The 15,314-nt window shown below is 45.3% G+C and overlaps 1 protein-coding gene across 7 annotated transcripts in view; it reads left to right on the top strand.

Annotated features, from left to right (window-relative positions):
- The window catches only part of PSD3 (pleckstrin and Sec7 domain containing 3), a 119,205-nt gene that overhangs the window by 28,376 nt on the left and 75,515 nt on the right, over positions 1-15,314 (top strand). For 5 of the 7 annotated variants that reach the window (XM_021534829.3, XM_021534826.3, XM_021534828.2 and 2 more), the window contains 2 exons: positions 32-1,100; positions 3,135-3,515. In XM_021534829.3, the coding sequence (XP_021390504.2) occupies positions 32-1,100; positions 3,135-3,515 (1,450 nt within the window). The remainder of the gene's footprint in view (positions 1-31; positions 1,101-3,134; positions 3,516-15,314) is intronic. The other 2 variants (XM_021534830.3, XM_077789971.1) reach the window with 1 other exon arrangement.

Genomic DNA, 15,314 nt, shown 5'->3' with positions numbered 1-15,314 from the left:
AATCCAGGGTCTCTCTCCTTTTATTTTGCAGGTAGTGGCCGTGGAAGCAGCAGTTTGCCTCCTCATACCATCATCAATGAATTTCCAGAGTACGGCACCGCAGAGTCGAGCAGACAAGCACCATCGTATCCACTGACGTGCCCGGCCGAGCCTGTGACACGCAGTCCAGAAAGACAGGACAGTCACCACCATACCAGGCCTGTTCCTCAGTGCACAGCTCCTGCTGATCATTCGAGGCCTGATGCAGGGGCAGTGCAGCTTCACACCCCAGAAGAAGGTTTGCAACCCACGAGTAATCTGCCAGAGAGTATGAAAATCTCTCGACGGTTAGAAGCAACAAAGGTGCAAGAAAGAGCAAATACTTCTCTGGATTCAGAGACTCAAATGGAAAAAAAGAGTGTTACTGGCAGCCAAAATGTGCAGGCAGCCAGAGAACCAGTTCCAGCAGGCCAAGAAAAACTCTCAGACATGCTTCTTCCATCTGAACGAACAGCTGAGGAAAAAAAGCATTTGATCATAGAGAAAGATCTGGCTTCAGTACGGACTGGAGAAAAGCAATCTGAATCCTCACAAGCCATAAGTAATAAAGCAGAGGAGGTCCACACAGCTCAGGAACCAAGCTGTCACAAGCCATCTGTGACAAACCTGGAAGCAGTCAGCAGAGTGGAGAGGGGGACATGTTTTGAGGAGTTTTCAGAGTACAGTCAAGGCAAAATGCAAACAGGTACTGAGAGAAGGCTTGCTAAAGAGGCAGCTGTGAGTAAACATGTAGAATTTCAAGGTGTGGAGATCTTATGGCTGCAAAAAACTGAGGAGCAGCAAAGAAAGAAGCATTCACTGCTGGACTCTGTGTCTGTGGAGAGGAAGGCATTCCCCAAAAAATCCAGCCACCCTGTGTCACCAATGGTCTCCCCAGGCTTGCCTTCCTTGCCAGACAGTGCCTGGAGTGAGGTCTGTGAAGACCCAAGGCTGGAACCTGCTGCCTCTGGAGCCACTCCTCTACCACTGCTTGAAGAAAGTAGGAAGGATGAAGTTTCTATGAAGGACAGGAAGAACTGTGGTGAGGAGGAGATGGCTGTGCTTTCAAGAGGCCAGGACAGGTGAGCTGGTGCTAAGAGGGTAGCAGGGGTGAGGCCGGGGTTCTCTTGTCTAGACGTGTTGCTTGTACTTACCTGTTTAGGAGCTAATAAGAAGCAGCAAATACTTGTCTGCTGCCTGTGGTGTGGTGTTTACAGTACTGGTATACATAGCTGCTGACTGGCTAATGCCTGAAGTTGGTACTGAAGCCACTTCACATCATCCTACTGAAGTTTGCAGTCCATCTCAGGTTTTGAAATGTAAAGATCAGAAGTCTTGCTGTTTGCACGATGATGTCCATGTGATGAAGCATTTCTAGGAGGTGTAATTGGGATCTGGACATGCCATGTGTCCTAGGGTGATGTTATGATGCTCATATCCCCAGGTGTATGATCTGTTTATGCTGGATATTCTATTCTGTGCCTTCAAGACAGGCTCTGAGAGCGAAGGTGGGGAGAAGAAGAAGCACAGAGTTTGTTTCCAGCCTGCACTCACTTCTCCACACTCTGCTGGACACAGAACTCCACTGTGCTCTCTGGGCACAGACAGGGCAGAACAGCGCGCTCCTTTGCTGTTTAGCTCGTTCAGCGAGCTGAGGCAGCCCAAGTTTCCCTGGACTGGTTTTCTTTCCCTTTTCTTGGATCCATTGGACCCTGCTCTGGACTGTGCCCGGGGAAACACCGAGAGCTCGCACTCTGTGGCCCACCAGGGCCTTCCGTGGGCAGCAGCCTTCCCCAGGGCTGGTGGGACTGATAACAGGGTGACCACGCACTGCAGAGACTTTCTGAATCTGTCAGCTCTTCAGAGTGACAGATGAGTTTTGTCCCCTGGTGTTGTTCATTTTGTGTGCTGGGGAATGCTTTGCCTGTTAAATAAACAGGTTTTTTTCCACCTCTCTCAGAGGAAATTCTTCCTGAATTGATTGAGGGGCAGGCCATGTGGGTTTGCTTTCTGGGGAGGGCCCTTTTTGGAGGCTTTCTCCCAGGAGAAAATTACACAGGACACTGTGTAATTAAATACAGTTGGCATGCAGGCCTGGCCATACGCACCTGAGCAGATTTTCTGGTTTCATTCAGAGTTTGTGCAAAAAATGTGACAACCTCTGAATAGTTGGATAATAAAGACATTAAGGCTATGTAGATCATAGGATAAATACAGTATGTGCTTTCTGTGTTATCTATCTATCTATCTATCTATCTATCTATCTATCTATCTTTATATCATTTTAGTATTACATATTGCAAGAATGGTGTGCTGCTTTGCATCCTGATTTGCTTGCTTTTCTTTCCTGATGCATATCTCTTACAAAACAAAGGGTTCCACTGGTGCGCTCTGAGCAAATCATGCCCACTTTGACCTGGAGAGGTGTGTGCTGCTGAGACAACATCTCTGCAAGGGAGGCTTTCCTGCCTCTGCACCTCTGTATCTGTGGAGTTTTGCTTTGGCTAGTGCATGGGATTACTTGGGCTGGCTACCCTCTGGCATGTTGAGGAGCCCCACAGTATTTGGTGCAGCAGAGAAGAAAACTCTTCAGGGGAATGGTATATCTTTCCTTGCATCAGCAGCAGGCTGAGTCTTCTCCCTTCAAATCTGTTTCCCCAGGCTCTATATTTTTAATTGCACATGCTTCCCTTTGCATTTTGGAGTGATCTCCTTCAGCTTTTTGCTGAAGACCCCAGTCCTAGGACTGCAGAGATGGCTAATTATCCTTCAGGGGCAGAGGCTCCATCTGGATACACATCTCCAGCATGTGCAGCCTCTGACTTGGCACTGGTGCTAGGACAGATCTTGCACACTGTGCTTTTCTCTTTTGCATGTAAGCAGCTGATCTGTTAGATAATATTAGGATGTCTCCCAGCCCTCTTCTTTTACCCAGAAAATTGTTTCTTTCTATGTCCCTGGAGAGGGAAATGATGCTGGCATAAAGAGAGGTAGTGCAAGGAAAAAACATTAACTGCATTAACCTTTCTGCTCAGAAAAGTGGAAGGTGAGAAGGATTGCCCAAAGTCTGAACCTTGCCCCAAAACTGAAATGAGCTGTTTCTGGTTAATTTTCAGGATGGTTGAGGAGGGGGAAGCCGCCACAGGAGGATACGAAGATTTCCTTGGGCAGAGGCACTCTGACATCTCCACTGATCTGTACAGCTCACAGTTTGAAAACATCCTAGACAATGCATCTTTGTACTACAGTGCGGAATCTCTGGACACATTGTACTCGGAGCCTGATAGCTACTTCAGCTTTGAGATACCACTCACTCCCATGATCCAGCAGCGCATGAAGGAGGGTGGACAGTTTTTAGATAGGACATCAGCCGTGGGGCAGACAGATGTGCCTGACAGGGAGGTGAAGGGATGTGGTGAAGGCATTGCCAATGGCTTAAGGGATGCAAACGAAACACTCTTCAAAGGAGATGTCACAGAAGTCCCTCATCTGGAAAGGTAAAAGTAGTGGATGAGCTTTCTGTGTGCCTGCTGATCTTTCCCCAGCCTCTCTTTACTTCAGTGTACTGTCAGAGAGTGTAGTTTTGCCTCTTTTAACACTTCTAATTTTCTAGAGAATAATTTCCAGGGTGACTGCTATAGAGAAATGAGCCATCCAAACCTGCCATTCATAAGAAGAGTGCAAATTTACATTATGAAGGTTTATTAGGTAATGCTGATGTGTTGATAAAAGTCTGGCTGGTATTATCACATCTCTGGGATCTGTCTCTGGAGGAGTTACTTACTGGTTCCAAATGAACCTTGTTCAGCTACAGTTCCTACCTGAATTTTTTGGCAGCAACATTCGGAGCGGTAACACTTTGTGGACACAAATGAGTTGTCCAAATGCAGTTTGTGATCTGGATGTTAAACATATGACTTTGGGCACAGTAGTTCCTCTCTTGAGGCCAGTCGGACTTTAGAACATTACTTCTGCTGGGATGAGATTTTGCTCCCACCACATTCACAGGTTAGCTTCTTTCATTTGTGCACTTCATGAAAGAGGAGTGAGCATTACAAAAGTGTTAATAATTTATGATTAAGTAAAAGGAGAGGTGAGAAAGCCTATTAAAAGAAAGAGTCATATGAGAAGCAAAAACTAGGCTGATTGGTCAGAAAATACTGTACAATTGTAGAAAATCACTCTATGTGCAAACTTTTCTTACAGGAGAGTGGGGACAGTGAAAGGCAGACATAGACAAAGTAAGAAGTTGAATTAAAAGCAGAGTGGTGAGGGTGCAACACACCTGCAAAGTGGTGAAGGACCTTGTGAGTGACAAAGATGCCTCTGGTCTTCATCCTCCAGGGACAGGATGTTATCTAAGAGGCCTAGGACTATTCCAGTAGATGGGGCTAGTTTAGTTAGAGCTTTTCTGGGAGTAAGGGTGGGAGATCTTTTATCTGTTTTATTTATTTTGTGCTAAAATGAAAGAAGTCCTTTGAGCAGAAGTAGTTTTGCTAACTTTATGGACTAAGGTACAATTTGCGCTTAAAACAGCAGGCAGAAGGACATTAGAGTTTAAAATATTTTTCCCTTAATCATACAGTAAAAAAGATGTTTAAATCTTGTGCATGCATGGTGTCTGCCAATAGGCAATAAGTGACTGCTAATCTGCAATAATTTGTATGGAGCTAGAAACTGAGGTCAGTCCTAAGACTTGCAGCTCCTTACTTATAGCAAAACCAAAGGCTGACATAAAACTGGACATCGGAGAACAAGCAGCACATTCAGATCTAGATTCTGCTATCCCACAGTTGCAGCAACTAGTATTTAAAAGATACTGTCAAGTAAGGCTCATCAGGACAAAAATTATGACAAAGACAAGGTATGCTTAGATGAGTCACATCCGGTGTCTGTCTAATGTAGATTTCACTTGGAATTAATTTTAGTTTAGATTTGCAGCCATACTGAAAAATTAGCAGTAGATATTTGAATATTTTTTCCTCACTTAATCAGAAGAACAGAAAAAAAGAAAAAAGAGTGTTTCTGGTTTGTCAGGGATAAGCCTCAAGGGCTCACCTAAGGTAGAGAATGTCACCACGGAAGGATGGCTTGACAGGAGTATGGCCAACAGAGTAATCCTCCCAACAATAATCTTACAGCTAACACCACCCTCCTCCTCCGGTATTCCAATATCATGTTGTATTGCACTAGGCGTGTATGTTGTGTGGTGACTGACAGCCGACTGACAGGTCGTGAGTACTACTTTGCTGGAGCCAGTGGGGAATCGCGGTGTTGGGAGCACATGGGTGAGAAGCAGTGTGTGCGTGCTGGGGCCGGCGGGAGGTTTCTGGCAGAGGGGTCAAGCCGGTGTGTCGTGGTGATGCTCAGGTGAACCAGAGCCTCCTGAGCCCTTGCGGCTCAGGGAGTTGGAACGCGCGGTTGTCGCCTGGTGTAATCCTAGTGCGATGCGTGTGTGGCACCTCTGTGCCGGCTGCTGAAGCTCTCGTTTCCTACGGTGCCTGAGCCTGCGGTTGTGCTTACTGCTGCAGTCCCTCTGGCGGATTTCCCTCCCCTCATGCGATTCCCTGCCTGGCGCTGCCGAGCAGCGGGGGCACCCTCCGCAGTGGTCCAGCCCTGCCGGAGGAGGAGGGCTGGGGCGGCGAGCCCCCGCCCCGCCGTGCCCGGCCGGGGCTGCGCTCCGCCGCCCCTGCCCGCGGGAGAGCGGCGGGAGAAGCCCCTCCCCGAGGGGTGGGGGCTGCTGTGGGCATGTGGAGACTGGCGAGTGCAGAGGGAAGCGGTGGGCGTTTGGGGTGCGGGGGGCTTGGGAGCAGAGCAGCGTAGTGTGGCAGTGCGGGACAGCAAGGAGCATGAGACCCCTGCCCTTTTCCGGGAACGGTGCTGCCAACCCGAGGGAGCAAAAACCGAAACGAAAATCTCAGCAGTGCTCTGTGCCGTGGTATTTCGGTGATAGAAAAAGTGACTGGGCAGGGAGCATGCTTCCAAGTACCAGCGCTGGTTAATGGGGGAGCAGTGTGAAACACGAGCAGTTCTTTCTGGCCCAGAACAGAAGGGGATGGCTCACTTGAGGGTAAAGAGCCGGTGGTTTTTCACCTGGAAACTGAAAGCCGTGTGCCAGTTGGGAAAAGAGGAGCCGGGGCTCCCTGTGGTCATGCCCTGGCGTTAGCTGGGCACCACAGCCCCTTCTGCACCTGTCCGGAGTGACCCAAAGTGCCACTTTGCAGGTTTTGATGCATAAGTACGAGGAAACCTGGCCTCCTAATGAATTAGCGGGAGGGTAACATCCTTCTCCGCTCTTAGGAAATTGCTGGCTTTGGGAGGGGTCAGCTCTGGTATGTGAGGGCCGGTCACATGCCTTCAGAACTGAAAAAAAAAAGAGGAAAAAGTATTACTAGAGGCTTCCAGGCTGCGAGTTCCATGAGCTCCTAGGTGTCTGAAGATTTCATTCATGCTGTCCTCCCTGTCAGCTGCTGGCCGTGGTTAAACGCAGTAAGTCCTGGCAAGAGCTGTGTGATGGACCTGCCTGCTTTGACAGCCACCTGCCATTCTTCCTTAGGGTAGGGGAATGTCAACTGCTCCGGGGTCTTCCTGCAGAGCAGGCAGGATTACTTTTTCAAGTAGCCCTTTCCTGGCACAGCTTAGGCGCCCTTTGTACCTGGCCAGCGGAGGAGGGATGGCTGGGGGAGAAGAGCGTGCAGCTTGCCTTCCTTTGGGAGTCTTCGTGTCTTTGGGGTGGAGTTTATTCTCTTTCAGTTCTCTGAGATAAGCTCCGTTGGTTAGAGCATGGCGCTAATAATGCCAAAATTGCGGGTTTGATCTCTGTTGCGGGCCGTTCACTTAACAGTTGGAGTCAATGATCCTTTTGTAGCCCTTCCAATGCAGAATATTCTGTAATTCTGTAGTGATTAACCCTCTGAGGGGGAAAAAAAATCTGCAGCTGAAATAGCCTTGAATTTCCACAGGAGGGGGTCGGAGAACAGGGGGAGGAGGGTAGTGTGTGAGGTTTCAGAGCCGAGTGACAGCCTTTCTGGTGTCAGGGCACCATGGGATCCTCATGAAATAGGCTGAACCGCAGGCTGCCAGTGTAATGAAGCTTTGTAACGACAGTAAGGACGCTGCACTTGGACGGCGTTTGATGCCCTTGTCTGTTTGTTATCCTTGCAGAGGCATGCAGTCCCCACTGCCACACCCATGCTCCAGGTGCTGTACTCCTCCCTTCCCATGCTGTGTCAAGGCGAGCAAGGCTCAGCCTTCCAGCGTGGGAGTCTAGTCTTACTTTTAGAGGCAGTAAGCAACATTGTTAGCAAGCTGCTAACTAAACATTGAGCTTGAGTTTGTGTTGCCTGGACTGGGTGTAATCATTTGCAAGTTGATTGAAATTGGTGATCCAAGTCAGAGTGGGGCGAAAGGGATGAGTTTCCAAAGCAGTAAGATATTCTTGAGGGGAAAAGGAGTTATCTTTTCTTTGTATACCACAGACAAAGCATCTGCGTGACTAAATGAGAAGTGTGAAATTATCTCTGTGATGATCTCTGTGCTTCCAGACTTTAAGGACTAGACTTCTTTTAGTGCTTTACTGCACACTTTACTGCAGGTTTTCCATTCCCTTTCCCCTGTAGGCTACAGTCAGAGTAAGAAATTTTTAAAAACCCACAAAACAACAACAAAAATCTTTCGGCATTTCTTTTCTGTCATAAGTGCCTTTTCCTGTTGTCTTGGGAAGCATTGTCCATGTTGGCAAGACATTGCCCAAGATTTTTGTAAATCCAGAGAGAATATAAAAAATGTGTATTGCAACTCTTAATCCTCAGAAATGCTAAATATTTGCCACCTGCCATCATCTTCAAAGAACTCATGGTGCTCAGCAAATTCTGCAAGTCCTGTTATTTTTTTTTCCTAGAGATGAAAACACAAATTTAGTTGCATATGTATTCAAGAGGGGAGGAAAACAAACTCCCTAAAGCAATCTGGTGATTCTCAAAATAAATTTACAAGAATGTAGCCTGAAATTCCCATGGGTACCAGGTTACTTTTAATTGTTGGGACCTCTTGTAGTAGTTCCCATGGTGGATATTTTTCTTCTCTGTATAGGTCATTTCCAGCAGTTTCTTATTTGGCGCTCTGCTTATTCCTTTTTTAAGACAATAAGCGTTGTTGACAAATAAATCCAGTTTTGATTCCTCTGTCCGAGTTGATTCTCTAAATCTCCTCCCAGTTTTTGAGTACCCGCATGCCAGTTACAATTTTGGTTTTCAGTTTGTGCACTGGTGTTTTTGTCCGAAGTACCTTGTATTTGATTTTTCAATACAGTTACAAGACTAAATACTTAAGAATGTAACATGTAACCTTTATACGTTCATTTTATTAGTCTGTCTGATAGAGGTCTGGTAGAGTTTTTTTTCACTTTGAAGATTTGCTTTGAGACTCAGTTGAATTTTTTCATATAGTGTGAAATCTGCTGAAATCCCTATTTTTCTGAGTGGATGTTTTTTCACCTTCAGACATGCCTCAGCTCATGGCAGAATATGGGACCTAGGAGACATATATCAGTCAGGGACATGGTACTTCATATTTGCTGCCAACCATATGCTCAGCATAAGAAAGGTTATTCAGAGGGATGAAATTGGTTATTGTCCTAGAAAAGCAAATGCATCAAATGCATCTGCAGTTGGTGAGCAAGCAAACAAGCACTGGAGCTCATTTGCTGGGCTCTACGTTAACCACATGGGCTAATGCATCTGTCAGTTGTGGTTAGCCACTGATAACCACAATATGCTGGCATGGGTGTATGTTGAATCCAGGTAAAGATGAGTGGCACAATTCACAGGGTGAATTTCTGACACCACTGGCATTTTGACAGCTGAAGATTTGCCTTGTTATTTCACAGCCTAATAACTTCTAAAATATTATGCTATACTGTTCACCTTGGTATTCCCTCCAGGAAGGTGTCATCACTTTAGCAGGGCTCTGGAGATAGGCTGTACAGAGTTCGCCTTTGCTCTGGCTCGTGAGGTCCTTGGAGCACCAGTTTAGTCAGAGTTTGTAAAGCTGCTTCTAGTTCCTAAATAAACTGTTGTTTTACAGAAAAAAAGGGCTGCTGACTTTTCGCCTCTTCAGTTCCCAGCCTCCTCTGAAAATAAAACAAACAAAACAAAAATCCAGGAGCTGACAGAGACAGAAGAGAAAAAGGAAAAAAAAAGTGGAGCAGCTGATCAGTTTGCTACACAAAGCTCCTCAGTATAGAGCTGTCAGCAGCTCAGCTTTTAAGCTGGCATCTGTTGGCACGTCTCCATTAAAGTCAAAGCCATTTAGGTCAGGAAGGCTTGATTCACCAAAACTAAGGCACCTCTGCCAGCTCTGAGCTGGTCCCGAAGTGCAGCCGTGCTGTCTCATCTATTAGCCACGACTGGCTGCTAGTCAGGCCCCTCTACACGTTATTGTTAGTTAAGTCTCTTCTTCCTCTGTGTGTGTGCTGGGGTAGAGAGAGACGGAGCCTGGCAGCTGGCAGGATGGCATAGAGAGGCATGCGTGTCTTCGGATGTGATGCTGCAGCAGCGGTGGAGAAGAACAGGGCACACAGGGCATGCAGACTCCCTGCTAACACAGCTGGGTGAGCTGTGGGTTGGTTAGTGGTTTTTTTTTCTTTATTCACTATTCTGAGGACAGGTGGTTCATTTTGCTGCATGGTTTCAGTGTAAAGCTCCTGTGTGATACTAGTGCCGGTGCTCAAGTGCTTCATCTGCAAATTTGCAGGGAAGCCTGAACCAAAAGGTGTCAACACATGTATTTTTATGCATCTGTGTTGCTCCTTGCCAGGGAGGACCAGTTGCCTGTTTAATATGCTTTTCCTGAGCCAGTCTCCCAACAGTTAAAACAAGCCGAAGCATGGGGGGGAAAAAATCTCTGATGTCTTCCCACTTTTGATCCTGTCCTGGAGAACCCAGCAGGAGCCTTTTAGGGAATGAGGGTCAGATGGGTGCTGAACACAGGGATGGTGGCTCTTAGTACCTGGAGCAGGTGGGCTCTGAGGTGAGAGCCTGAGTGTTCCTGGAACATGTAGGGGCTGAGTGTTTTCTGAGCAAGGTCATGGGTGTGCAGTGCATTTGTTGGGTCTGTTCTTTATTTTTTTGGGGGCAGGTGGATCAGATCCTGAATATGGGACAATCCCAGTGCTTTCAAGAGACCTGTCTATGTGTCTGTGCGTGTCAGAAATATCCATTGCAGGGAGGAGCCTTTGGATATCCCTTGTGGTGAGGACCAGGTTTTCACTTTCTAGGCATGGTGACATTAATGTGTTGAATGTCCATTAGCAAACACTAACCCATGCCATAGCAATGTATGAAGCCTGAGGTGAAAATGGAGTCAAACCTGAAGTATTTTTAGCAAGACATTTGTACTTCAGGTGGCAGCAGGCCAGCATGTCTGTGTAATAACGTATGTGCTGTCTTTCAGAAGGGCTGCAATCCTGTCCCTGCATGTGGTGGGACCTCTTGTTCTAATGCTGTGATCCTGTAATGACAATTGCATTTGCTGTATACAAGCCTACAGAAATGGTGTTTTCTGAATGCTTTAGCTGCTAGCTCCCTTTTTTACAATCAGTAGGAATTATTTTAATGAAAGAAAAACACAAATTATTACCAGAAAGAAGAAGTTATTTTTGAGCAGCAGTATGTATTTCAGCCCATGAAATTGACTTTGCATATGTATTTTATTGATAGCCAATAGGGGATTACAGGGATTATTATTTTTAACTTTTGCTCCTCTCCCTATGATCTGACAAGGCTGAAATGCTTTTTAATCGATGCTTGGTGGTTACTCTGGTTTTTGGATCCCGTCCTCACTTTGTATGTCCTGGCTGATGCTGTGCTTGTGAGACACCCACTGAATTGAGTTGCAGCAAAGTGCAGCTGTGTCAGTCCTCAAAGAGGGATCTACTTCAAAGCAAGTCTTTGAAGAGAACCCGTACGTGGGACTTCAAAGCTGCTTGAACCATTTGGAGTAAAATAGCACACTGAATCATCTGCTAGAAAAGGGCATTATTTTTATTTTTTTATTATTTTTCTCCTCTTCCTACATCCTCTCTTGGATGAGCCCTGGAGCTGAAGGTAACTGGCAAGGTAAATCATTGCTTGAAGTGCTTTTATGCTCACTCTCTCTTGGCCCTGCAGAAGCTGGTTTCGAGCAAAACTGCAGCACAGCTGTTCCCAGCGCGTTTGTGTGGTCGGGTCATTTGCAGCAGGAACTGAGTCATCACATCCCACTGCTGCCGGGGTTTCTTCACTTTCTTCAGTGAGGCTGTTCCTTTCAGAGCTGGACTGTTCAAGCACAGCTTTTCAGGTCCTTTTAAACAAAATGCACACTGTGCCACTGGTTATGTCTGGTCTGCTCTGAAATGTGAAAGGATATCATTCACTGAACAGCCACATCTCTCTGAAGGGTTGCAGACCAGGGATTTGTTTCCGTAGGGCAGGACATAGAGGGTGGAGTGGAGGAGTGGGGGCAGGCACCTGACTGTTTCTGATTTGTCCCTGACATGAGAGGCTGTTGAAGTAGTATTAGAGCATGCTTTTCATGGACAGAGTTGATGGTTATGGATGGAATGCTGTCCTGTTTCAGAACCAGGAGGAGAAGGCTCAGAGTGAAAGCATTTAAAATATTTTGCTCTGATGGGTTTTGCTAGCAAATGCCAGACACAGCTTGCCTTGGAGTAAAGCTGATGTTAAAGGTATGCACATTTATTTGAGAGAAAAGGTTGGTTTTCCTCCTGTTCCCTCCTCCTCTATTTCTAAAAAGTCTGTGAAGGTTCCAGCCCTGTCTTAATCCAAGCTCCCCTGCAATTAGTGCAACCAGTGCACTCCCTACAGACATGTATGCCAGATGAATTAGTGTTCCTTGGGGAAGGAACATATGCATCAAGGGAGTCCATGTGCCCAGAGCATATGCTGTGCATCAGTCTGGAAAAAGCGGCAAGCTGGGATCACTGAAGTGGCTGTGATGAGGACAGCACTTAGGCTGAGTTGTCGCATCCTGCCACTCAGTGTCAACTCTGAACATCACTTCTTTGTTAGCAGCTGGGCCAATTGATCAGAGCCTGTACTCCATGAAGGAAAATGCTAATAGGCATTTTTCCTTGGGATGAAGAAGAGAGTTTTTTCTCGATGGATTTGCTACAAAATGAAGAGCATACCAAAGTTTAAAGCATCATAAACTCACACACAGGCTGAGGTTTCCTCTTAAAGCTTAGTTGGCTGGGAGGGTAGACCACTGAGATATGAGATGCCTGTATCATTATCGTTATGTTACTGGCCTTGCTGTGTTTTCTCTGAAAATTGCAGCTATTCTTCAGTCAGCCATTTACTGTGAGTTTCAGTTTTGGTGGGATCTGGAATGGGAGATGGAGGCAGTAAATGAATCTAGAATATTCGAAAACAGATCAAGTGTGCTAAATGCTGAACGTGGCAAGATGGAGGTAGTTTGGTATTGGGAGCTAACTCGCTGTAGAACTGGTGTATACTGGAATAAGTGAATAAAACAGAACAAAATGCCTAGCAGTTATGGTGTATTACAGGAAAGCTGGAAAGCCTGGCAGAGCTTAGAGTCTACAGCTTACGTGTTTTATCTATGAGCTTGGAGAGCTGTTAGAAAGTATGGCATTTACCACAGCAGCTGCTTATCGAATTCCTGTAATTTCTGCTGGATATGGTGGTCACAGCCTCTGTGCATTCCGTGTGGGTGTGGAGATGCTTTGACAGAAGGAGAAAGGATGCATCAGGAGTGCATTGCTGGGGACAGAAATACCACAGTCTGTAGACCTGGTTTCTGGCCACAGCTGATGTGCTGTGAGAATAGAGAGGTCTGGAGGTTTTTTGTAGCTTCTGTTTTCTGTGCTTTCTGATAGCAGAGATTAATGTGTCTCTGGGTAAAAATCAGCGGCCATTGCTGGACAGGCATTTACCAGCAATATCATTGCAATCCCTTTTAGCCTTGAATCTAGGATTAGGGGGAGTATAATCTATTACATTTTTCAGCCTGTGTTTTTCAGTGGAGGTTTCTCATTTTTATGTGATAAAGACTAAAGCTGCCTGAGAAATCTATGCCCAGTTTTGCTTTGTATCACAAAGCCCTTTCTTGGCACTATTTTGATGGTAATGCCGCTATGGATTCTTTATGTGTAGAAACTATAGACTACAGAAGAGAGACCTATTTTAAGCCTTGGTTGCTCTTAGCTCTTGATTAGAATTCATTATAAGCACAGGGGGAGGCAAGCGTTACTGAGTTCAGCAGATTAGTAAACTGAGGTGTGAAGGGAAAATGATGAACCTGGAAAGCATTGAAAGTAAGAGGAGACATCAGCCTTTTCCCAGAACAACACCACTTGGACCCTGCTAAAATATCCTGCCCTGAAGGCAGCTTGCACAGTAGCCATGCACAGGGCATCTGCATTTCCAAAGCCCTCAGTGACAGGAGCACTGAGTCTTTGAGCCACCTAAGGCCACTTGAGAACTGAAGTCTCACTTTACTGCTAAGAATTTGTCATTTCCCCTGAACAAGAGGCTTATGTTACAGACAACCTGTATTGATTTGACAGCCTTTTTGTACTTGTACTTTTATACTCACACTTAGTACTTACTTTTTGTACTAGGTACAAAAAGTACTTACTTACTCCCCCTTTGTACTAAGTAATAAGCTAATCAACTGTCAGAATTAACTACTGGAATAGCAGAAGGAAGCATCCCTTATTCTTCAATGCATGTATGGGCACCTTTGATCTGAAGGATCTAAAGTATGGTTTAAAGTATGAAGCTTTAGAATGGAAAAGTTGGAAGATAGTTTTTCTTATGCAGCCCTGTGGACTAGTTTTGGCAAACAGGGGAAAGAAAACACTCTCCTTCTTGCTGGGTGTTCCTCCTTCTTATCCCAGCCATGGCTCCTAGAGACAAAGCAGAAGCTGGGAGGTGCTGTACTCTTAATTTCACTAAGTTGCAGATGCTGGCACTTCCTTTCTAAACTTTTGGTGGTTTGTGGTAATGTTGAATCTTGTAGTGCTCTGGTTCCTAGCAGGGTACAGATGTTTCTTGTCAGCTTTGGCCATCTTTCAGGGCTATAAATACTACCTTTAATAAAGAGCAGTGGTGAAAGAGGACTGTGATGTATAGTGAGGGGAGGCTCTGTGAGCTGGCATGGCTTTTGAAGCAACATTTTTACATTAAAGACTCGGTAGATTTGTTAGCTCACTTGAGTATGCCTTGCTCTTGTCAATTGTTAGAGATGGGAATTTGGAATGAGTTGTGCCTGATTTGAATGGACAAGGTGTTGCTCAGGGCTTGTGTCAGGGTACTCTGTCATTTGCTTTCTTCACGAGCTTGGTTTAGGCCAAATTTAGAGAATTTCAGACATTTGCTAGTGGTTTTGGATAGGGCCAAGGAGGCATTTTACACAACAATGATGGCAGGAGGGGCTTTTTATCTTTTTTTATTTTCTAGGATAACTGATGGCCAGTAATATTAGTGTTGTTGGAATTATATTTACAGTATTAATTTCCTACTAGGCATTGAGGCTGACTCCCTTTTGTTAAAGTACCATTTTATTTACACTGAAATAAATGCAAACCAGTGTAAATCCCCAGTTCTTGCAGGGACAGGTTAGATTTCTGTTTTGCCCAGATACTTGATAAAGAAGTTGTACTCACAGGGTGAATGTGTGATATTTCTGATGTTGTAGAAGCTCTGAAATAATGGAAACAGAGGTAAAATGGGCAAATCTTTTCTGTACATGTCCTTCTCTTAAACCATTGATGAGAAGAGACGTAGAAAGCAGGTGATGCAGAACACAATTTTTTTTTTATTTTAAGCTCACCTTATATGAAATCTCATCTGTGAGGAGTTAATGAGTGGCTAGCAGACATTTGAGTAAATGGCTAGACAATTGTTACTGGAGCACAGTGATCAGTTGTTTTAACCATGGCTTGTCAAGTCTGAAAATTACAGTGGTATGTGAAGCTGTGGTATGTTGTTTAAAGTGCTGTGTGCACAAAGTCATCTTTAACTCATTCCACTCATATCTGTCCTGTGCATGACCCTTTCTGATCATTCATTATCCCTGTGTAAATGGCATTTTAGTAAAAAGAATTTCTATATAGTATAAAAATATAGAAATAAAAATAGAAATGCTGTCACGTGCACACACACACATATACACAGAGCTGAGATTTTGCAAAAATTTTCATGCCAGTGTCAAAGAAAAACTCTTCTAAAGTTAAAAGTCTGCCTTTGTGCAAGGATGTGTACTTGGGAGTG

The sequence above is a fragment of the Lonchura striata genome, chromosome Z (genome assembly GCF_046129695.1).
Source record: "Lonchura striata isolate bLonStr1 chromosome Z, bLonStr1.mat, whole genome shotgun sequence".
Taxonomy (NCBI): Eukaryota; Metazoa; Chordata; class Aves; order Passeriformes; family Estrildidae; genus Lonchura; species Lonchura striata.
This window is presented reverse-complemented; position numbering and strand designations above follow the sequence as displayed.